Source organism: Vicugna pacos, chromosome 35, assembly GCF_048564905.1.
Source record: "Vicugna pacos chromosome 35, VicPac4, whole genome shotgun sequence".
NCBI lineage: Eukaryota > Metazoa > Chordata > Mammalia > Artiodactyla > Camelidae > Vicugna > Vicugna pacos.
Window position 1 is genome coordinate 20,432,165 of NC_133021.1, and position 25,600 is coordinate 20,457,764.

Here is a 25,600-nt window from a genome sequence, read left to right on the forward strand (position 1 = left end):
CAGAGCATATTTTCAACACCCCCATGTTAGAACAAGGTTACTCAAGACTGTGGCCCATAACCCTGTCGCCTGGGGGCAAATGGGTTCAGAGCATTTAAATAATGTACTTCCGACAATGTGGCCACCCAGACAGTGCAGCTGGGATTCAAACCCAACTGGACTTCCCTCTCAAAAAACCCATGCAAGTTCTCTTATAGTATCTTCTTAAAATTAGTATTTTCTTTCTTTCTTCTTTTCTTTTTCAAATCACTACATTGCTTCTCCCCTACCCTCATTTTTCATTAACTTCCACTTTGGAATTTCCAAAAGCTGCTCATCTTTCAGCGTTTGGCACACTGTTTCACTCATCCTATGGCTAGCTGAAGTCTACCTCTCAGATCATCAAAGAGAAGACACCTTTGTCTAACAGTGACACTACATTCACAACAGAAGCCATTTCTTCATCTTCTCTTCCTCACTCCTGCTTGCACACCAGCAGTCAGAGCAAAGCAAACATGTTGATATTTAGTAGTACCTGGTATATATTAGCGTACAGACTGACTGAGAACAGTCCCTAGAAAGCACAGCCTCCTTGCAAATGATTTCCAAGTCAAAATTTTAAATTGTAAAACGGAAACCCAGATAAAGCAGTCCCTAGTCAGGCCTATGCAACGCAAGCCAAGTCAGTGAGTTGTTTTCTAAAGCCGACCCGGTGAAGGCTTGGTTCCCACTGCTCATGCCTGAGCCCAACTAAGGATGGAGAGTTTGGTATATTTTAAATTACAGAGGAGAGCACAGGGCCCAGTAGGTCTGAGTTGGCATCTAAATAGAATTCATTCAGGTTTCGCCATGCTAGCTACATAACTGCACACGCTAAGGACTCCTTCCTCACTCCATGGCAAGATTTAAAACACAGGCACTTGGTCTCTGACAAACAAATTCCTCAAATTAGCTAGCAATGCACACTGAGACATAAAGTGAGAAGCTGATATTCTACCCCTTCAAGGCAAAAGGCCCAGCTGTTAGAATAATCTGTTGCTGCAAAGTCTTGGGCTGTCCTCCAGTGAGGGATGGACAGCCTGGTGACTGGTCAGAGCAGGGGCGCTGGGAAGATTTGGCCAAAAAGAAGATGAACTCTACCTCCAGACTAAATTGACCTCCCGAATTATAGCCCATAAAACCTCTTCCCTATAAGATATCTCTCCACTTAGGGGTATCTAGAAACCACATATTCAGTATTTACAAGACTCAACCCATCTTCCATGCTCTCCCGCCCTGCATCTCCCTTTCTTTCCGTGTGCCGTTAGTCAGCACTATGGATAGCTCTGCAGGGACTGTTAGCTCCAACTAGGACTGAGATGAAAGATGCTTTTATAGCTTGGGGGAAAAAGCTGGGGTGCAGGGTATGGGGTCTGAGCTATTTTTATATTCTTTTTTAAGGTCAACCAATGTGACTTTCTAGGCACTATCCTCACAATTCTATGACACTGGCGCTAATAATTTTTTTCCTTACATTTAAAAGTTTTTCAACTTTGGGAAAATTTCAGCCATACATGAATGTCAGGAGAATAATATAATAATAATAATGATAATAATAATAATGATAACAAAATCTTTAAGCTACTTAAAGACATAACTATCTGAGATTTTATATTCAGTGAAAGTATCTTTGAAAAATGAAGGAGAAATAAGGAGTTTTGCAGATATCCAAAAATGTGAGAGAGTTTATACGTGGCATATGCACAAGACAAGAAAAGTTAAAGGAAGTCCTTCAGGTAGAAGGAAAATTATACGAGACAGAAACATGGATTTATACAAAGGAATGAAGAGCACTAAAAACAGCAAATATGTAATATATAAAATGCTTTATTTTATTTGTATCCCTATAAAAGGTATTTCACTGTTAAAAATAGCAAAAATGTAATGTGGGGCTTGTAACATTAGTAGAAGTAAAATGAATGACAACAAAAGCATGCAGCCTGGGAAGTGAGAAATTAAAGTTCACTATTTTAAGGATCCTATACTACATATGAAGTGGTATAATGCCACTATGAAATACTACAGATGTAAACTATAAGCCCTAAAGCATACACTAAACTTAAAGAATAAAAGATTATAGCTAATAAGCCAACAAAGGAGATAAGATGATGCCTGAAGTAATACAGAGTCCAAAAGACACAAAAGAAGGGGAGGGAAAAAGAGATAAAACAAACAGGAAAAAAAATAGTCAAAGGATAGATGCAAAACTACATATATAACTAATCACCTTAAATCTAATTGGAAAAAATATCTGAATTAAAAGACAAAGACTATCAGATGAGATAAAAAAGCAAAAACTGTAAGTTGTCTATAAGAAATTCACTTTAAACAGAGATAAAAATAGGATGAAAAAGGAAGAATGGAATATACCATTCTAACGTTACTCAAAAATGATGTGGCTATATTGATATTTGACTAAATAGATTTCTGGCCAAAGAATATAACGAGGGCGATAGAATTCCACTGCATAATGAAAAAAGGGTCAATTTATCAAGAGGACATAAACAATTCAAAACATTTATAAATCTAATTACAGAGCTTCAAAATACATGAAGCAAAAACTGACAGAATTGAAGAGAAATAAACAAATCCATAAGTATAACCTAAGATTCCAACAGCCCGTCTCAACAATGACAGAACAATGAGATAGAAAAGTCAGTAGATATAAAAGACGTAAACAACACAGTGAACCAGCAACGTACAGAAACAACTGGCTATCCATATGTAAATGGATGAACTGTGATCCATAACTCACACCATATACACAGATTACATCAAAACACATTGTCCTAAATGTAGAACCTAAGTTACAAAGTTTCTAAACTAAAGCAAAGGAGAAAACCTTGGGAACCTGGATTAGGCAAAGAATACTCAGATGTGATACTGGAAGCACAGTCCCTAATGGAACAAGTAATAAGGTGAACTCGACAAAATTCAAAGGTGTCATTCTCTAAAAACACCGCTAGGAGAATGAAAAGACAGATCCCAGCAGGGGAGAAAAGCTTTGCTAAGCACGTATAAAGGACGCAGATCTAGAACATGGAAAGCATCTCGAAAGAATAATATGAAAAAAACTATTCATTTACAAAATTGGTAGATGTGAACAAAAACGTCACTAAATAAGATACAGGAGTGGGAAAAGCTCAACATCACTATTCAACAGATAGACGCAACGGAAAACCTAATCAGACCCTATCAGAGAAAATGAAACTGCAAAAACTGACCATATCAAGTGCTGACAAGGGTGTGGAAGAAGTGGAACGCTCAGACACTGCTGGTCGGCACATAAAGTGACACCACCGTTCTGAAAATGGTTTGGTAGTTACCAAAAAAAGTAAATCTATACCTTTCATGTGATCCACCCATTCCACTTAGAGATATTTACAGTGACACAACATGTCCAATTAAAGAATTGTACACAAAAGCTAATACAAGTTTTAGTTTTAATAGCTCCAACCTGGAGACAACCCAAATCTCCATCAACAGGCAACTTCATAAATGAATTATGGTATATTCATTCGGTGAACTACAGCAGTAAAAGAAATGAATTATTGATACCTCCAACAATGATTCTCAAGATAATTATGATAAATGAAAGGAGCCTGATTTTTTTTTAAAGTGTACACACTATATGTCTGTCTCTCTCTAAAACACTACAAAATGCAAACTAACATATAGTTAGAAAGTAGGCCAATGGTTACCTGGAGATCGAGGGAAAGGAGGGGAAGAGAGGGGAAGGAGGGAGGGATATGGTTTACACAAGAGCACAAGAAAACTTGGGAATCACAAATGGGTTGACTATCTTGATTATGGTGCCTATTTTACAAGTATACACATGTCAAAGTGTATCAACTTGCATACTTTAATTATTTACTTTACTGTGTATCAACTGCTCTTCAATAAAGATGCTAAATTAAAAAGAAAAAAATCTAACTAACCCAATGTCACAAAGCTAGCAAAAGATAAGAGTGGGATTCAAACTCAGGCAGCCTGCCTCCAGAGTCAGTGCCCACACCCACTGGTTTGCACTGAGGAGGGGAGTCCTGAGTGCCTCCTGGAGCTGGCTTATTCCCCTGCCTGCTGTTGGGTAGCTAAGCCCTCCGCTTCCTGAGTTTACTCCCAGGCAGTCTCAGGGGCATTGCACAATTTACTTACCTTTCCCCCAGAGAAATGCTTCTCCTGGGTCCTCAAGTTCCACTGGTATAAGCGTGCATCTCTGGGACCCGGAAAGGCTCTGAGACCAGAAGCTGAGTGACGCTGCCACTGTGCACCCTCTGGTTCTCTTTTGTAAAGGAGGCAGCTACACTTATTTTCAAAAGCAGGAATTTTGGCATAAATGTAAACAGAGCAGCTACAACTCTCTCTCCCTCCCTCTCCCTCTCTCTCTCTCTCTCTCTCTCTCTCTCTCTCTCTCTCTCTCTCGATTCACACAATTTAATCCACATGATATCTACATCTTAGGAAAAATACTTACGACGTCACATTTTGTCATCAACCCTTAGTTAAAATTTCACAGAGAGGACTTGGTACAGAAAATTAATACAACCTGTGAGAAAACTGAAACTCAAACCTGGAAGGTTTTTTGACAGGATCTGTGTGTATTAAAAAGCCCAACATTCCAGTAAGCACACCATCGCTTCTCCCCCATCACTCCCCACCTCTGTCTCTGTTGGGCATTTCATGAGTTCAACAGGAGCCAACAGGTGCACTTCAAATGCCACAGGTGGCGGGGATAAGTAATGAGACACACCTGCTATGGGTGAAGGCTGATCCAGAGTCCCCTGGTACCTTAAGGCAGAGTGATAACGGAAAGATTCCTTATGCCTTCCCACATCTGGGTTTTTAGATTCAGAGACCGGGCTCTGAGCTGTTCTTCTGACTTGTCAACAAAACATATTTTGAAGACTGGGAGGAGGAGCTGCCTCCTCTTCCCTCCCATCCTCTTCCCTTTGCTGTTTATTCCTGAGCAACTACTATAGTGCAAAGCCTGCCAAGTCCCCTTTCACACCATCACGATGGAGGACAAAGCCACACCTGCAGCCGATGTCCAGGTCCCAAACACAAATGTGTCTGTTAGATGACAGAGGTCTGGCTGATTGAAAAACAAAAACAAAAAAGGCAGACGGGCTGAGTCCAGGGCAAACACCCTCTTGCAGCTCTGGTATTTCTCCCCTCCCCGGTACCTTCTAAAATTCCATGTGTGTAGTTCCCTTCAAAGCCTAGCTAAAAATTGTCACTGGATGGGATGGGAAATTGCTGGCCAGGGAAGGCGGCAGCCTTGGAAACATCACAGAAACTTTTTATGGTGATGGAAGCAGCTCTAATAATATCACGAAATCGAAGCAACTCAGACATAAGAAGAAACGGGAAATGCTACAAATGTGTAACGGATGTGCGACGCAAGGTTTTCAAAAAAAAAAAAAGATTTCCTCCAGCAGCAACGTCTAAACTGCAGGTTTCTATGTACAGCTGAAAGGACAAGCCCCATTCATCAAGTGTTCTGAGGGCTGTCTGGGTGCCACGCACCTGACTGAGGCTCCTGGGGACACAGCAGTGCCCTCACAACGTCCCTGCTCTTGGGGGGACCTCCACTCTGGAAGGCGGCAGGGCAGGAGCTGGGGTCCGCTTTAGGTAAAGTAACATGGAAAGTGTTTCCTTGACACTGCTAAACGTGATGAGACCAAGGGGCAGGCCAGAGGCCATTTAGAAACGGAATCTAAAGGTAAAGCTATTTGTGTTAAAAGACAAGTATTAGTGCCTAACAAAACAAAGACGTAATAGACAAAACCTCAAGAGGTCGCACAGGCAGACCTCGTTTTATTGAGCTTCGCTTTATTGTGCTTCACAGATACTGCATTTTTTTTCTCAACAAATTGAAGATTTGTGGCAACTCTGTCTCAAGTCTATCGGTGCCATTTTTCCAACAGCGTTTGCTCTGTGTCACACTTTGGTACTTCTCACAATATTTCAAGCTTTCATTATCAATATTTCCTTATCCTATTTGTTATGGGGATCTGTGATGAAGGCTCAAATGATGGTTAGCATTTTTTAGCAACAAAGTACTTCTAAATTAATGTACCATTGTTTCTTTAGCTATAGAAATAATGCTATTGCACACTTAACAGACTACGGTACACTGTAAACATAATTTCTACTTCTTTCCTAGTGTCCTAGGAAACCAACAATTTCTGACTCACTTTATTGCAGTATTTGCTTTATTGCAGCGGGCTGAAGCCAAACCTGCAACATCTCTAGGTATGTCTGTAGTGGCGTGCTGTCCCTATTTCACTATTACTGTCTCCTAAGTGAATCCGAGTCTGCCTAGATATCTGGTGATCTACATCTTCATATTGCTGAGTGGCGCACACTCTTGGTTTCTTCAGTATAAAATCTGGAAGGAGGCTGCAATTTCTTTTTCTTTTCGGGTGCTCTAGGGACACTGACAATAAAATTTACCGAACTCACACACTTAGCAGTTAATTCCAGACACCTGAATCCAACGTCTGGAAGAGATGAAAATGGAGACACGCAAATGTGGGATGACTACCCACGTAAATGTATGAATGATTCTCTATGTACAGCTTGGCAAAGGGGGAACTGGATTAATGAATTCTGATAACAGAGTAAGACCAAAGCAAACTTAGTGATACAGGTAAACGGGAAACATCAACATGAATGCAGGCGCTCTGAATACAGGTAACTGTTGTGCTTTGTCACTTCTGGCAGACCTCAGGCCACTCTGCTCCACCTTCGCTGCTTATTTGGGAAATGTGCACTTCTGGACCTCAGATTTTGGACTCTAATGCTATTTTCTACTTAAGTGAATCAGGACTCCCTGGAGAAGGCTCAGTCCTTGGTTGGGGCAAAAGAATTAACCTGGGACTGGACCTAATAAGAAAACCAAGACACAAAGAAGAGAGGGTGAGGGAAGCCTGGGAGGGATTGTTCTAGCCAGTGTGACCTCAGTTACTGGTACAAGATGAGCTGAGTCAGGCCAAGAGTCCCCACAATGTCCAAAGAGATAAATGGCACAAAGGATGGTAGAGAAAGGTCACACCCTTACATACACATTCACTGAAGCCCAACTCTAAAAAAATATAAAGTGCAGCCTTCAGAGGATGAATACACAGCCACTGAACCAGGGGGGCAGCTGCAGGAACACGGGCTTGTAACTGTCATATCAGAACCACTCATAAAGGGGATGGAATCAGAATCAGAGCTGATGCAGGAAGACAGTCTTCAGGGGCTGAATAGCTGGGAAAAGGAGATACCGTTTCAGGACCCCTGAATGCTGCCTGCACCTTCAACCACAGGATGGGGATATGATCCTCCAGGAGGCTGAGTCTGATTCAAGAACCGGAAAAGCTGAATGATCATGAGCGTAGCCTTAACCCTCACACACGGACTGCCCTTTGAGAACGTCAGCATAAACTCAGCATTTCCACTTTCCTCCTTGACGTTACCCAAAAGCAACAAGGAGAACATGAGATAGTGTTATTCTTAATAAAACAGATGGGGTCTCCATTTTCTCATCTGAAAGCCAGGCGAACACCTACGTCTCATGGAATCACAAGATCACGTGATCTTATGAACCCACCAGGAATCCACCAGGGCATGGAACACGGCAGGAAGTCAATGAATGTCAATTTTCTCTCCTCAAAGTAACTGAGGCAACTGCTGTCACTCACCGACCCCCCTGGATGCTGGTGCGCGAACAGAAGAGCAATGGGGGCTATTGAAAGTATCTGACTTTATCGTGCATCTGAATTTTTCTGGTAAAAGCTGTTCAAGATTCTTAGTATTTCAACCACAGTAAAACCAAAATCATCCTGTATAATGCATCCACATGGTGGTCTTGAAGGAATTTTTTCCCCACACACCACTCGCTGTTTCTTCTTCTAACCATGTTCCAGTATAAAATTACTAGAGTATTTTTATCCAATCAACTTATAATCAGTCTTCTCATTCTTATTTTTTATCATATTTTTATTATTTTAATATTTTATTATTGTATCTTATTTTATTATTCTTATTGCCCTGTCTTGTTCATTACACTTAGAAAAATGAGACAGAGGTTGGCTTCAGGAAACGTAAAATACTGTTCCAAGATTTTAAGCATTTCAAAACAAAAACTTTTATTGACAAAATTTACATTCCTTAGGAATGATCTAGAACTTAGTACCAAAATAAATTCGCTAGTTGCAAGACATATTCTATTAAAAGATCCCCACTCACGCAGTTTCTACTGAGAATGCACAGGAACAGATTAAAAACGCTCATAACCTCACATGAACAGTCTGTAACATACACATCATCTTTGCTTACAGCCAAAAAAAAAAAAAATTTAACGAGAGAAATTAAAACAAAAAATCCACGCCTCTTATATGGGAGCATGAGGCCCAACCTCATCCTTAAACACAATCAATTCTCCCAAGATCCATTCTTCTGTATTTCAAACTCTCATGACCTTTCAAATATAGAAAAGGTTACTCATCGATCACTTAAGTGGGAAAATAACCCCTCTATAAAGAAACTCAGTGAAGAAGTATGTCTTCTTTTTTTTTTTTACTTTCCTTAATCTCCATTATGTCTTTGTGAATGACCACCTTTTCCCATGTCACCCTGAACCCTATAGGAAAACTGGATTGTTATAGATTCTTCCAAGGATACAGGGAAGTCTGACGCTATCCGAGAGGTGTTACGAACAATGCAAGATTTCACAATGCTTAAGCCAAGAACAGGAATAATTCACGTGGTTAGTGAGAAACCTTCTCTCAAGCTCTCATTTAGAGAGTCCCTTTCCAAGACTCAGGACACATTTTGAGACGTGATGTCACCTTGAAGTGTACCTGGTTAGAGAGAGACGGATAAAAGGGATGGTTCCACTCAATCTAGACAAACAAACGGAAAGGGGACCTGGAGGAGACAAAACCAATCACAAAGACACTCTCTGGGGTCTCTCCCTTCTTAACTTCATGGGTCTCTGCAGGTGAAAAGCTGCTTCCTGTTTTGTTTTGTTTCTTAAATAATCTATTCAACAGTGAATACACGTGCACAGTGGAACGGGTACCAAAGGGTGAAAAGTGAGGAAAATGTGCCCTCCTCTCCCTGCCTCTAGCATCAAGCTACCCTCCCTAGAGACAACCACCCCCACCAGTTTACTCTGTCTTCCGCAGAAACATTCTGAACATTTACAAACACAATCGCACTCCACACGCCCCATGAAACACCCCCTTGATGGACAAAGAGAAGGCACAGACCAGCAGATTCAGAGAGAGGAAGGCCTCCCTCTCAAAGACAATTCCTTCACTTGTGACATTGAGGAACTGTTTCATTTCTTGCAGGAGAGAAGTGTGGGGAAAAAGAGACCTACATAAACAACAAAAGACCATTGCGATGACATAGCCTTCGGTCAGTATTGCAAGCTGAAGAGTGCGCCGCAATGTCTCGGGGCTTGCTGATCCTGCAGCAGCCAAAACAAAGATGCCAGAATGGGTTTTTCTTTATTTTCTTTCTTTCTTTTATTATTTTAGTAATTATTTATTTAATGTTAATTGATTTTCATTTATAGTTGGTTTACAACCTTGTGTTAGTTTCATGTGTAAAGTGATTTGGTTTTTGGTTTTATATATAAACACACACACACACACATTCACACAAATGCATGCTGTATGTGTGTGTGTATGTATATATGTACACACACACTTTTTTGCAGACTCTTTTCCATTATAAGTTATTACAAGATACTGATTATAGTTCCCTGTGCTATATAGTAAATCCTTGCTGTTTATTTTATATACAGCAGTGTGTATCCATTAGCCCCACACTCCTAATTTATCTCTCGCCCCGCCTTTCATAACAGAATGTTTTTTGCTTTCTGAAATCAGGGCAACCTGTCACAGGGTTCCTTGCATGAGACGGACCATTCCTGCAAGACACTGAGGGTGGTGCCACGTGTATAGCTCAGAAGTAAAGGAATCTTCAGTGTGGCTTCCTGGAAGGTTACAGTCTCTTAAGGGAGAGAAAACACGTACTGATAACCCCTTCTCCCAAATATAGGTAGTGTTCACAGAAATAAATACTGAGTTATAAAATGCTGAATACCACATATCATGAGCTTAGCATGACATCCACATGGTAAACAGTCACTGATCGCTATTATTATGACTTTTATTACTATTAAAATTGCTCTAAGGAATATTCGACACTCGGAAGAGAGATGATACAGGAGCTCACAGCAAACGAGCAGTAGGGAAACACGCAGGAAGAAGGCCTCTGAGGCAGCACTATCTAACATGGTACTTGAAGCCTAACTGGACGTTCAAAGGGTAAATATGAGGAAGGAACAATCCAGGCAGAGGAAACAGGATTTATGGGAAGCCCAGGCAGAAAGCAGGCTGTATCTCTAGCAGGAAGTAACCCAGCCCTGTCGTTCTGGCTTCGTTCCCAGTGGGTCTCCATCCAGGCTCTCCTCCGGTGCCCACTCAGCTCTCACCCAGCTCACTGCCACGACCCTTCTGTCCTAGAGGATGGTGAGATTTGGTACACTCAGGACAGGGCCGGGGAGACAGAAAAACCACCCCCCAAAGCGGTCCATCTCACATGTCTCTTACTGTAGCATCAGAATTACTGTATCTTCAGACAGTGCCAGGAAGGCAGCAGACAAAGCCCGTGTCTCACATCTGTCAGAAGGCACCCAGGGAGTCCATCCCCAGGAAAGGCAGTTTGTCTCCTGCTGTTTCCCCAGGCCGTTTCAAGGAGCGAAAGTTTAGCCACCTGGTCCCAAGGGAAAGGACTGAGGCTTGATAAGTCTTGGCTCTGGATGACAGCTGTAATGAAATTCCGAAGAAAAGGTAGATACTGTTTTAAAAGAACGCTGTAAGCTTAACATTAGAACACGACGTTTCCTACCTCCTGTATATAGAGTGTTCTCAAGTCTTACAGTCAGATCAAACCCAACATTCTCCCAGAGGAAAACAAAGAGAAAAGGTTTTACCCAGGAAGATAACTACCACCCTGCTGGGTCTTTGCATGAAATTATGAGTAAGTTCGTGCATACTGGTTGTAAATATAACACACAACCGACAAAAAAGCACAGTCTTAAACGATCCTTTACATGCCACTTTCTCTACCCTATTAAGATGCTCGTTGTTTCTTTGATTTATCTGATAATAAATTTTTGATGACTGGTAAGGCTCATAAAATTGCTCTGGTGCTGACTACACTGATTAATAAGTCTGAAGAATCGAAAGTGTCAGGAATTCATGTGTACGAATAAGTTACTGCCAAACATATATTAGGCATTCCATAAAATATAGAATAAAAAGGTTGATCTGGTAATTTTATCTTGTATCCATTTTCCTGTAACAATTTATATTCTGGGTCATCATCATCTTCTGCGGCCTTTAAAAAAAAATCAATAAAGTAAACCCACGGCGGGGGGGGGGGGCAGAGTCAAGAATTAAACTACATTAAAAAAAATAATGAAATGATACAGACAATAAAACATCTTTTCCAGAAAAATAGAGAACTGAGAATTAGCAGTCACTGCTGAGATGATTTTTAGCGATAACCTAGTTTGAACCTCTTGCTTTTAAGATGGGGAAGGTGAGGGTGGGTGTGACTCGGTCATTTGCCACTGACAGGGCTGGGACCAGAAGCCACTTCTAAGACCGGTTCTTTAAGAACAGATTTCATGCCCTCTTCTCTTTCCTCACAGCTTCGCAGTGGAGCGTGTCACTGCGTCTTGATGTCACGGTGCATCATATGAAAACATGCTCTCCGTCTCTGGGGACGCTGGGGACGCGAACCAGGTTTAGTTACCCGAGAAGAGAATTCTGTGCCCTGTTATCAGGAGTCTTGATCTTGCCCAGAAAGACTCCAGAGACCTCCTGAGACAAGGTAGGAAAATGGAACAAATGTCAGAAGGGCTCTAGATGTGGTTACTGGAACCCCAAGACGAGACAGGAAATTCCTGACTCCACACCTCACAGGGCAAAACACCGGTAGCTACCAGGCAGGACCACAAAGTCACAGGGAGAAGGTTCCACGCTTACTAGTGGGGTACCCACTGCAAAAAGTAGCCAGGAGGCACAAAGGCGGCCCACACTGCATTTCCCAGCAGTAAGGTTCTTGTAGAAGAAACGGGGAGTGGGGGCCTTTCATTCCCAAAGGATTTTCAAATTCCAGCCAGCTTCAGTTTTTACATAGCCCATTCTTAAGAGATGATTAGAAACAAAAACAATAACCCCTCTGCCAAAAAAATAAAAGAACGTGCTCTCTGTGCCCCTAAAATGAAACAGTGGTGAGTCTGCACGTTTTGAAGGAACGTAAGTCTGAGAGCCAAACACATTAAGAAAGGCATGGTGGTGGGCCAGAGGGAGGGAGGGATTCGACTTTCCAGAGTCATTTAAATACACTTACTAATAAACAGAACATACTCACCTGTGAGGCTGTGGGGGCTATGGAAGGAAAGAGGAAAGGGGGTGATGGAACAAACTGACAAAGAACTGAATGCATTTGAGTAACAAGTGTTATGAGTTCCCCTCAGAAATTCATGTGGAAATCCTCACCTCTAGTACCTCAGAATGTGACCATATTTGAAGATTCTAGGGTCTTTACAGGGTAATCAAATTAAGGTGAGGTCATTAGAGTGGGTCCTAATCCAACATGACTGGTGTCCTTTCAAAAAGGGGAAAGTTGGACACAGAAGCAGACACACACAGAGGGATGACCATGAAGACACAGGGAGAACACAGCCACCCAGAAGTCAAGGAAAGAGGCCTGGAACACATCCTTCCCCCTCAGCCCTCAAGAAAAACAACCTTGCCCACACCTTGACTTTGGACTTCAGATCTCTAGAATTGTTAGACAATTACATTTCTGCTGGGTGGCTTACACAGACAAAATTGGACAAAATTAGATATAAGCAGGAAAAAAAAGAAAAAGGCAGGGTGCTTATTCAGTAACCTTGCCATGCAAAATAACCAAAACCTCAATTCCTAAACAAACACTACCTAATTGGATGGAGGAAGAAAAGCACATACATTCCCAAGCTGATAAAATTGATGTGTTCCAAATGAGACTATTTAAAAATTAACTATTACAATGGGAAACTGTATTTTCTTGACCACAAGCTTTTAACACCAGAAGTCTTAAAGAACAAATACGGAATGATACACAAACACAATAGAATAAAACTCGGAAAGCTGTTTCCTTAATGGTTGGCAAGTAAATTGGGGGCATCAATAAACGTGAGTGGACATAAAACTCACAATCAAGCTTTCTACCTGATAAATCTGACAGAAACTCCTTTCACAATATTATGCATCCTAAACCAAAATATCCGACATCATAGGAGAACCCTGAACTGCCAAGAAATTACAAAAAAAAAAAAAAAAAGTGAAAAAAACCAAAACCTCCAACAGTGCCCGACTAGGATAAGAGACCAGAGCTCAATAAAAAGCCAGTGTGTCATAAAACAAGATATAACTGTGCAGAGAATAGAAGTCACAGCTTTGTTTGATTATAACGTGCCCCTTATTAATTTCTCTCTCAAATAAAAACAACAGAGGCAGGCAATAACTCATCGTAGCTGGACAGAAAGCATCAAGCACGGCTGGGAGTTAATAAAGGTTATCAATATGTACGGCGGACAGATCTCGTGTCTTTGAGGAGGTCAATACAGTTCAATACGATTATTTCAAGTGAGTATCGTCTAAGAATGGAACTCTTTGAAGAGGAAGTAACCGGAAACATTTCCTTTCTGGAGTGTAGATGCAGTGTAGACTATGTTTTAGTTTCCTTCTGTCAAGAGGGACAAATTATCTATATTCTGTTTACCTTAAACTGATCCTGTAATGTATCATGCTGTACATTACAGCTGTACAGGACAGGCTGAATGCACATGTGAGTCACACACAAGGGGGGATAAACGGTGTGGGAAGGGGGTGTATATGCTCAGTGCCAGAGCGTGTGCTTAGCGTGTATGAGGTCCTGGGTTCCATCCCCAGGAACGCCATTAAAAAAAACTAAGTAAATAAGTAAACCTAATTATCTCCCCCCAAAACAAAAACAAACAAGAGATAAATAAATAAAATATTTTCTAAAAAGCAGTGAGGGAAAGAAACAGAACTGTTCGGCTCTTTAAAATCGTATGTAAAAGCTCTCTGCAGTGTGAGGTTCAGGATAAACATCACTCTTCTCCCTTGGATGGAGCAGCTGTGTTTTTTCCCATCTGCCCCTCTAAATTTGTTCACAGCTCTTTAACGTTAAGTGCTGTAGTCACTGAGCAAAAAGCAGAAAGACCGACAGAGCCCCAGCTCATTGGTCAAACTTGATCTCACAGAGCTCGCCCAGCACAGCGTGTCTGACGTGTGACCACATCAGAGGACCAGCCTTTCCCAAGGCTGCATTTGTATCTGAGGCACGTCAGAGAGAAGGACATTCCATCATACGTGTAAGATGGGGTTTCCTAGATGCTTTCAGGAATCCCAGCTGAGCCTCCTGAAGTTGGTTTTCAAAGCCTGGCAGTTTACCTTTGACCTTTATAAGGTTAGAGGGTAGAGGTTCCGCACTGCAACCCTCCCCGACCCTGGTACACTGGAAACATCAAATGGAAAACGCCATCCATTTAAAGATCTGACGTGTTCTGCATAAGCTATAAAGTTATAGAAAAGCTTCCAAAGGTATGTAAAGACGAAAGAAATGAACATGCAGAAGAAAAAGGGAAAATACTAATGACCCCTGAAGTGTATCTGAATAACAGTGCTAAACAAAGAGAAAAAGCAGAAAAGCGAAACTCCTTTTAAATGTGGATGACATCAGGCAATTTGTCAAAAAACTTGGAAGCGAAAGAAAACTGTGATGCTCTCATGCTCAAGTAGTCCGCTTTTCCCCTGTTCCCTTAAGAGGAGAGGGATTAATTTACCAGCACAATTAGTAGCTCATGGCCACACAGAGAAAACAGGTGAGAGACTAAGACTGAGCTGATATTACGTCCCGATTTGTAATCTACTCAGGGCAATGAAAATTTCTTAACTCTGCACGCTGGTAACATACTACATGGAGAAAAAGGAATGCTATGTAATTTATCATTTAAAGTGAACACAGAATAAGGGGTATGACACAGTACTGCCCCGAACCCAACATAGTTTATAGGTTTCCCTTTTCTCTTTGGTTTTTCTTAGCAAGGTTCATGAAATGAGCTGCATTTGCATGCGCTCGGGTCCAGAAATGTCAAAAGTCTGAATCCTATTTCATATTATGAAGGAAATGTGATACTACATTTATTAACTTAAAAAAAGAACTGCAATATACATATGTAGCATCCATAAAGGAAACAAATTACCAGGAACACAACACATAGTCAACTTTCAAAAATAAAAACAATCTTTCTGTCAAAAGCTTTAGGGGGGAAAAAAACGGTTCTCCGTTTTCATCTCTACTATAAGGAAATACTGGGTTTCTCTGGCTTACTTTGAGCTACTTTCAGACATCATCGTGAAAGACATCTTTGTAATCTTGCATATGCATTGTCACCGTGTGAAAATTCACTGACTGCTCGCAAGGTCCTGGCAGATTAACCCTCTCCTCCAGCCTTCTGTGATATTTCTAAAACCATCTGCTAGTTCTGTGGAACCGTTTCTACCCCACCAGAAAAACAGTAAGTTTTAGAGAGGCTTGTTAGAATTTCCTTCTGCAAAGGGCTGTCTTAAAATGGCTGGGATCAGCTATTAAGTTTGAAATTCTTCAGCCTTTTGGTAGACCAGATATAGCTGTGATTTAAGGCTCTTCTAGGGCACTGAGTTTGCAGCTATTTGAGAACATAGTAGTTGTTTAATAAAACCCATTTATACCCACAACGGCTTTAAACAGGTTTGCCCACAGTGCAGAAAAAAGAAAACATTACTTCGTTTTAATTCTACGAGTAAAACATTTTGAGACACAGTAAGCAGCAGATCCAAGTATTCATTTCTCCTTACAAACCAAACAGGGTGATTTATTTTTGCCAGATTTCCAGTGAAAAGAAATTGCCTGCATTTTCCTCATCAATGCTCACCACTCACCAAACACTGCTCTGCTAAAACGTTTCCGTTAGGTAATGTTAATAATAGTTATGAATGAAGCATCTTCGTTTAAGACTAAGAAACAAAATAGAAGAGCGAGTTGAGTGTGGCAAGCGTTCCCTGCAGATAAAAGACAGTCCCAGGAAGGAAGGGTGACGCAGACGCACCCTTCGAGTAACGCCAGCCTGGAAATGAGGCTTTACAAATTGCAGCCTTCACGACGCGGCCTGTTTTCCAGACGCCACTTTCAACCAACACGTTTTCAGCTTAACATTTGTCAAACCTCTTCTTTTGTGAAGAGTTAACTTGTCAGCTTTTAAAATGGCTTGCGGTTCCTATCCACCCTCCTTGATGGAAATGTGAAAAGTGTGACTTACTCCCTTTCACAAAGAATCTTGTCAAGGATCCTGACTCCAATCTGACTTCCCCTCCTGGGGAAGCTGGAGGGGGGCGGGGGGGGGGAGCCTGCCTTCCAGAAACTTAAGAAGCAGTGGTGACTGGCCTACCCTAATTCTGCTTCACAGAAGCAGAAGTGGCTCAGCAACCGTCTGAAAACGCTAACGTGTTTGTAGGGTTAGATCCTCTACATCCAGACCCAGCGAAGCATTTTAACAGAGGGAGTAACTGACAATGACCGGTCAATGCAGCCACAGCAGCCAACATGTTCCCTGTCCTGAAAGGACAACAGATGAACAAAGAGCCATCTCCATCCCAGAAATGACGAGGACATGATGAACGCTCCAAATGTACTCAGAAGAACAGACTCTTGAAGAATTACACCTCAGCCTCCTCCCAGCACAGCTGCCCACATCCCTCCCCTGCTTAAATGCCCACACTTATCAAGTTAAATCATTGCCAAGTATTTTAATTCTTCCTAAATACCGACTTCACGGTTGTGTTTCAAACACCCATGCCTCAACATGGAGTCCCTTTGAGTCTGGAAATCAGATCATCCATCTTCCCTGCCCATCCCTGCCCTAGACTCAGGAGGCCCTCGGAGGATGAGCTTAGAATAGGAAGGTCACCTTGAACGTTGACAGTGGACGTGAAGGAAAATGAAACGTGCTGGTGAGTTTTAATGCTCTCATTTAGGTAATGGGTCGATTGGTTAGGAAGAAGAAAATAAGAAGAAAAGAAAGCAGACTCATTGGTATTTCAAATGCCATAACCAAACATTAAAGGATGCTTTTATGACAGTCTAAAGATCAATTAAAGATTTTTTAATTGGAGAGGGTGTATGTGACTCATACGAAAAGAGACAAGATAGTGAAGATTAGAAACTACAGCTTTTAGAATAAAGGATCTAAGACAAAGGTACCGAATAAGACACTTCCTTTGTTTAAAAAAATACGAGTGTAGCAAATGAACTGCCTCCTTAAAGGCTGTTACCTGGACAGCTTTAAAAAAGTAGCCAAGTACCTGCTAATTAGATTATTTTTTTTTCAAGAGAGTTGAGAAGGCTACTAAAAGTCTGCTAATTATGAAGTGCCACTTAAATTAAAGAATTAAGTTAGATTCTAGTTACATGAGGATATACCAACATACGTCTATTCATATAAAAGAGAACCTTAAATTTAAAAAAAATCTGTGTAACATAGTGGTGGCATTGTTGCATGAGTATATTTTTTAAAGACTAAGAGCTTGAGGTAGGGTCTTATTTAGTTAACAGTCCATGTTTCAGGCTAGGGCGTTTGATAAAGGAATGTTGTATAGGAGAACGGGAGGACAGAAAGCTGTAACACAGGAAGCAGGTAAGTTCTCTTTCCAGAGGAGGGGAGGGGAGAACCCTAGAAATTCACTCTAAGGGAGGTCCCTGCCCTTGAGGAGTTCAATGTCAAGTGCATTCGCCCAGCAGAGGCTCACATATATGCCTCTAAAAGCAGCCAACAGGGTACTAACTGGTCCCCCCAAAAGGGGACAATGGCTCTCCTATGCTTACTTACGCTTTTTAACATTGACTTAACTGGACAAAAGATAATATAATTCTCCATGAGGAAAGCAAACACATAAAAAATAAACTAGTAGGCAAACTGCTTAGACTACTCTGATCCTCAAATGTAAGATGCTAATAAAACAGGTAAGAATACATACCTCAAATAAAATGTTGTGTCACAGAATCCCTTTCAAATAAGGTACCAATTAACTCAATCAAGCAACACTTCTCATTCGTCCTAACAATGCTCAAATAAACGGAAGTGGTTTGGAATGGCATATAGAGGTGATTAACTGCCTAATAATGACGCTGAGGTAATACAAAATCCATACATTCACAATGTGATCTTTCAAAAGGAAATTAAAATTAGAAGCACTTGCATACACAATGTATTCTAATTCTCTGTAAATTCCAAATGAATGTATGGTAAATTAAAAAAGTGTTACACAGAATAAACAACAGAGCATTTTCCCCAATTCTAGATTGACAGGAACTTTTTTATTTTTCTGCAGTTACCACGTACAATGGTTTGCTAAAAGCACACCCAACAAACCAAGGTCTATGAAGCCTTCTATTTACCAACTAAACATCAGAGCCTCACCTAAAACTGATGCTAGTAACAATTAACAGTTTAAGAGAAACCAAATGAACAATAAATTAATAATTTGCAATTATATTTTCACACCTTTTCATAATTAACTAAACGAATTTTCAAGGCTGAGCTGTGTTCAAATTCCTAAAAAAATATGTATCTATAATAATTGCACACGTCTATGTGGTTCCTGAAACAATGAACACACATTCTATACATCTCTCATTTTACTATTAAGGTACATCTGAAGACATTATAAATGTCACAATATTCTCTTGAAATCTAAACCATGCTTTAAGCTGCACTCATATACAAGGATATGCTATCATTTGGGCAATTTTAGTCTATATTTGCTTGAGGACCATTATTCTTTCCCAGCTCATCTTCTCTGTGATTCTGTCAAGTGGAAACATGACCATAAGAAGTCCCAGGTGTGTGGCCGGGAGCACGGCTTATGGGGAGTGTGTTATCAGAACCACAGCTGGCCATTCCCGGGCAAGGACTCTGCCCTGCCAGATGTAATACTGCCCCTCTGACCCAACTCAGATTCAGAGAGAGGTGTGCTGAGCTGGGGGGCGATATTTCTGATAATCAAAAGAGAAGGGGGACTCCAAACTGAACATGAGCCACCTCTTCTCTAACAGCTGGCATGTTAAATTCCCAAAAGTTGGTATCAGACACAAAAACAGATTAAAGCTGACTACAGATTTTTTTTTTTTTGCACATCTTTTGCATTCACTTCAAACTAGAGTTGACTAGATTTCAGCATGAGGGGGTCATGAAGCTTTGAGATAAATGATCACTTCAATTTGGCGGTCAGGGGTAGGGCGAGGGGGAAAGTAATGACAGAAGATACAGCAACAACTGAGCAGATGGGGGTGGTAGGTTTCCTTTCAACCCAGACACACTGAGGAAGAAAGTCGTGGGAAGGGCTAGGTTTTAGGGCTGGCTGCCCGCAGATGCCCTTGAGCAGACGTGAGGACTGGAAAGGTTTTGATGCAGTGACTTAAGCTACCTGATTCTTCCTCCTCTTTATCTGCCTTATCTCTTCTCTGAGAGAGATTATTATCTCACTGGAGCAAAAAGCTTCTAAAGAATAGAATGATGCCTGTCTTAGTATTCTCTACTGATTTTATAAATAAACTGCTTAACAATTTTGTTTGTAACTTGTGTTATTCCTTGCCTTCAAAGGAGAAAAAAGTATGTTCTGATCTTCATGTGTCTGGTGAGTTTCCTTAGCACCACGCATAGTCAACCAATTTAAGACCTTATAAATTTTCTAAACAAAATTGGTATAGATTCCCTTTGAAAATGTCAATTAAAAACAATCTATAAGTAACAGAAGCAGTTACTACATGTGGTTATTAATTTAAAAAGTTAAAAGTGCTCTGAGCTGAATGCCACCAATGACAAGGTCACAGATAGTTGGTGATTTTTTTTTTAGCGGCATAATTACAAATACTATAAAACCAGTCTGCAATTTTAGAAGATCGTAGTCTACTTACTATTTGTACGTCTCAGAACGGATATATTCAAAAACATGAGACACGCCAAGCTGGAACTGGTCAGCGATGGGGGTAACCCAAGGATTGTTCTCTGCTTTGAATATCTGCTTCTGACCAGTTAAATCCAAGTTTCCTAAAAGGAAGGAGTAGGGGAAAAACGTGAAGGTCATCCAAACAACACAAATCAAATCTAAGAAGTCAGTCCCGCCCAGTAACCACAGCACAACCTTAAGGATCTTCTGAGTCATGTGATTTGTTTTAAAAACATGCACCCCAAGTCATCAGTGGTATACAAGCCACGTCAGTGATTGCACACTGGCCCAAGAAATTAGGGAGGGAGGGAGGAAGGAAGTAAATCTGGAAGGAATTCTTGCAAATGTAGCATTTGCTTCATTTTTCTAGGTATTTGCTTACTAGACACAAAGATGACCCGTCCAAGGCTGAGAGAACCATTAGCATCAGAACCTCCCAAAATTCTACCTTGACAATGTGTTGTCATCACTTGTCCAATCTGATCTAAACCTGATCCAATCAACATCATTCTTCATCAAAGTAAAACAGGAGTGAAGAAAGGTAAGGACATTGCACAAGTAAAATTAGTACTGCCTCACTCACCCGGTACCGGAAGCACATCTCAGAACCAGCACTAAATGGATCTCATTAACGTGGTAATGGTAGAAATGCACACTTGTGTAGCCCTTATCAGTTACCAATCACCTGTAAAAAGCATTTCCTCCTTTGATTCTCCAGCCAACCCTAAGGTCAATAATTAACATCACTTTATAAGTAAAGAAATGCAAACTTGGGGAAATTAAGTAACACGCTTAAGATCAGAAAATGTCAGAGGGGGAATGTGAGTCTAAGGCTTCTTTCTGACTCCAGACCTCTGATTCTTTCTACAGCGTCTGCTGAAGCTATCCGATTACCTATCAATCTATATCAATCAAGGATGAAATTAGTGAAGGTGTCAGTGGATCAGTCGATTCTATTTTTTTCTGTTTGGTATATTTCAAAATAGCAAAGGCAGTGTGTGAAACGGCTTCCTGTAACATGTTTGCCTATGAAAGAGACGGACAGAGATGTTAACGCAGCAGAGTTGTATGTGGTTTACTTGGCAGGAGACTCAACAAAACCCTTTCCCTAAAAGTCCTACTGAGGAAATTCAATTTCAGGCTCCTGGTCTACAGTCCAAAGTTTTATGGACAAAGACGTCCAGCAATTATTCTTCCCAGGACACAACCAAAGTCCCCTGTCTATCCTGTTCTAAGGCTCTACTGCCAATTTTGTCACAACTGATAAGGCCAGAACAAGGAAAATGCATTCTAGGATGCAAGTATAGCACAAAACACATCACCTCCTAGCTGATCTGAGCTTTAGAAATGAAAACGTTTAGTAGGAAGATGATGTAGCATTTCTTTTTAAAACAAAAGAACTGATACTTTGAATCTGAATCCTTTTGGTTATACAGGCAGACCTTGTTTTATCATGCTTTTGCTTTACTGTGCTTCACAGATACTGTGTTTTTTGTAAAGTGACAGTTTGTGGCCACCCTGCATCCAGCAAGTCTATCCGTGCTGTACTTCCGACAGCATTTGCTCACTTCATGTCTCTGTGTCACATTTTGCTAATTCTTGTAATATTTCAAGCATCATCATCATCATTATTATTATTACTATTATTATTATAAACATTAAAATGATCAGTAATCTTTGGTGTTACAATTCACTGAGGGCTCAGATGATGGTCAGCAATTTTTTGCAATAAGGGATTTTTAAATTAAGGTACCTATATATTGTTTTTTCAGACATAATGCTATCGCACACTTAATGGACTTCAGCATAGTGTAAACATAACTTTCATGTGCACTGAGAAACCAACAAATCCATGTCACCTGCTTTACTGTGATATTCGCTTTAGCATGGCAGTTTGGAATTGAACCTACAGTATCTGAGTTGTGTCTATATGAACTTGCAACTATTCAGAATAATGGAGACAGAAAAGACCAATATAAAGTGGGTTACAATTTCATAAGATGCTTTTAAAGAAAACAGATATTACTCAATATTAAGAGCGAGTAATCCATCATGATCTTTCCAAAGCTACTTAGAATCTGCTGGGGTTAAGTACAAAAATACGCAGACACATTTCTCTCCAAGACTATCAATATTGTCATAATTTCTCCATCTTAATGGCTCAACATCATTAGTCAGATGTTCAATCATTTGGGAAATGAATGGGCTTTATGCTCTAAACCATGAGTCAGAAAACTGCTTGGGGCAAATGAAAATCCAAGACTTGAGCACAGACTCTGTTCAGCTGAGTATTTTACGTGGGTGTGGGCATTAATATATTTTGTTTTTATCTTGGGCTGGGGGTGGAGGTTAGCTTCCCAAGAATCAAACTGATCGCTTGTTTAAAATTCTTTATAATTCCTGTTTCCTCGTCCGCTATACTCTCACTCCTCTCTTCCGTATCATTCTCTCATTACTTTTTTCTCCAATTTCCTCTTTTCCAAAAAAGGAGTATGATAGAAAGCATCATTTTTTTAAATGCACAGTGTGTATATTGCCCACTGTACTTGGGAAGCATGGTCACCGAGGGAAGGCTGACGCACCAGGCGACAGTAACCAAGGTGCAGCAACTCACTAAAAAGCTGGGGGGAGCGGGAAGGCACTAGAGGTTCTCTCCTAAAACATTCACCTAATAAACAACCTATACTGACACACTATCATCTTCCAGCCTCACAGCCCTGCCCACTGATGCAGCATGAGATCAACTACAAAAAAAATAAGAAATGAGACCTTTGGAAACATATGTCTTCAAAATGAATAAGAAAAAAAAAAAGCCACTAAAGCACCAATTACGTAAGGATGTGAACCAATGCCTAAGCAAAGGGGATTTCCCTGTGCGAGGCTGTTCTGCTCTAAATGTCTTTCCTCCTCATCCCCCCAAATTGGTTGTTCTACTGAAAAACACAGCCTCCGTTTCTAATGGGTGTAGACTTAGGTCCGCTGAACAAGCTTGCAGGACTCCCTGTCATTCACACGTTATAACCATGAATTAACTCAAGTGGACTGCTTCCTTTGTAACTGGCCCCGAGGGGGATCCCAGGAGTGCGGTATCTTTTTTCTCTGGGGAAGAAGAGTGGGAAGAGCACAGAGTATTTATCAGCACGTTGTATTTTCTGGGCTCTGGGTCAATGTGAGAGCAACGCGGACCAGGGGAAAGGTCTAGGAAGGACCCCACAGACAAGCCTCAGCTATTCCAGAGTCGCCCAGGAATGACTTCCACGGGACAGAAAGAGGAAGAAGACTCTCTTCTTTCCTGGGCTGCATTACAAGTCCCCTCCCACCAGGTTCAAGGTGCGCCCCAATAACCCAGAAGCACAGCCATGTTGTCAACAGGGTTTAATGCATCACCCTTGAAGTTAACACGCAGATGCCCATTTCTACGGGAGAGAAGAGGCTGCTGCTTCCACCAACAACCTAAGAACCCACTTTGTTCACTCAGTAACAGCCTGACTGAGCCCGCGGTCCTCTGAGTGGTAGTCCTCTGAAAAACAACCCACTCAAGTTCTGTGCTCCCTGGTCGCCACACGCAGAAGACAGACCTAGGGGAATCATGTCAAGAAAGGTCAGCCAAGTTCCCTGGGCCCTCTCATCTGAAGCCTTTCAGCCCCCGGAGATCTGTCAGCCCCTTGCAATGTCTCTATTTAAGCGTGTCAGTGGAGACAGAGGAGGCACGGGGGAATGCTAATGACGGCTGCTAACTGGAGCACGCCGGAAAACGCAGGATGGGGGCTGGACACGCTCCCCCTGGGGAAAAGGAGTCTTATACTGACGTCCGAAAGTTGGGATACACAAAAAGGACCAGAGGCTATTCGTGAGCATTTTCGTTTTTTTTTTTTTTAATTGAAGTATAGTTCGTTTACAATGTTGTGTTAGTTTCTGGTGTACAGCATAGTGATTCAGTTCTACATATATATATTCTTCTTCATTACAGGTTATCACAAAATGTTGAATGTACTTCCCCGTGCTGTACAGTAGGACCTTGCTGTTTATCTATTTTATATACAGTGGTTTGAATCTGCTGATCCCAAACTCCTAATTTCCCCCCCCCAACACACACTTTCCCTTCGGTAATCATAAGTTTGTTTTCTATGTCTGTGAGTCTCTTTCTGTTTTATAAGCTCATTTGCATCATTTTTTTAGATTCCACATATAAGTGACATCATACGATAATTAGTCTTTCTCTGTCTGACTTCACCAAGTATGACAGCGTCTAGCTCCATCCATGTGAGCATCTTCCTTTCTGTCACTTCAAACTCATCTGTCCATCCCTGCTTGGGGGAGGGGGAGGGGAGGGAGGAGGGATGGGATCACCTTCCCCCACCCACACTGGTTTGTTTTAGTGCCAAACCATCCGGAGTCAGCCTTAATAGCAAACAAACTTCAAACAGATTCACAAGTGCTTCACAGGCCTAACAGAACTGGGAAGCCTAATAGCACATAATGATTCGGGTTCACGGGCAGGGGCGGGAGGGGGCGGGGAGCCCAAACAACAGCTTTGTGGCTGATGCCAGGCTTTTCTTTTTCTTAACAAAGACCCAAGAAACCATGCTTAACGTCCACAGCAAACCTTAAAGCAGGCCACTGTTACAGGCAACAGAGATGGAAACTGCACAAGACAAAGCCAGCGCCGCCTCTTCAGAGTCATAACCTGGCTGGGCATAACAGGACGTGCTTATTTTGTTTTCGGAGTTCAGGTCACTGGTGGAGAACACCGTACCTGCTTCTGTGCAGCTGCGAACCTCCCAACCGGCTCTGTGTCTCGGGCTCCCGGACCCCCCTCTGGACGCAGCAACTTGAGGAGGGTTAACGTAATTAGAGGCAAGCCCAGCCACGATGCTGTGGGAAAAGCTGACACCGTCTCATACCGGCCAAGCAACAAGTTACTCTCGCCTCGGCCGAGCTCATCCGTCAGCTGTCGGAGGTGGGCTCCCTTTTGAATAATAAGATGCAGGAGGCATCACAGCCCACTGTCAGGCGGCTGCAGGGGCCCTCGCTGGCTGCACGCTTCGCTGGGTCTAGTTAGGGGCCCGCGCCCATCTCCTTTATTAGCAGCTGGAGCGGCGCTCCGCTGCTGTTCTAACAAGGATCAGGCAGCAGGATTAAGCACTGTGACAAAGAGGATCTAATAAGCTAGAAAGTGGTGCCTCCGCAGACACGCTGGCTGACTCCCAGACACAGATTCCCTCTGCTTGTGCTCCGGTGGGGAGGCCTGCGCCACGCGGGGAGCCAGCCCGCACCGTGATTAGCGGTGACCCTCTGACCGGTGTGGCGATGAAGATCATCTGTCACTCAGAGGTTTCCTCTGCAATTGCAAATTGGATTTTCCATTTTATTTCCTGCAAAAGACCCACACAGGCTTCTTTCCAGAGCCCCTGATACAGCCAGCTTTGCCCGTGCAACTGTCATTTTGTAAA

General features: G+C 41.7%; 1 protein-coding gene across 3 annotated transcripts in view; it reads right to left on the reverse strand.

The window, feature by feature from the left end:
* Positions 1–25,600, reverse strand: part of RSU1 (Ras suppressor protein 1) — a 158,554-nt gene that overhangs the window by 59,609 nt on the left and 73,345 nt on the right. For all 3 annotated transcript variants that reach the window (XM_015249937.3, XM_072954877.1, XM_015249936.3), the window contains one exon: positions 20,116–20,248. In XM_015249937.3, the coding sequence (XP_015105423.1) occupies positions 20,116–20,248 (133 nt within the window). The remainder of the gene's footprint in view (positions 1–20,115; positions 20,249–25,600) is intronic.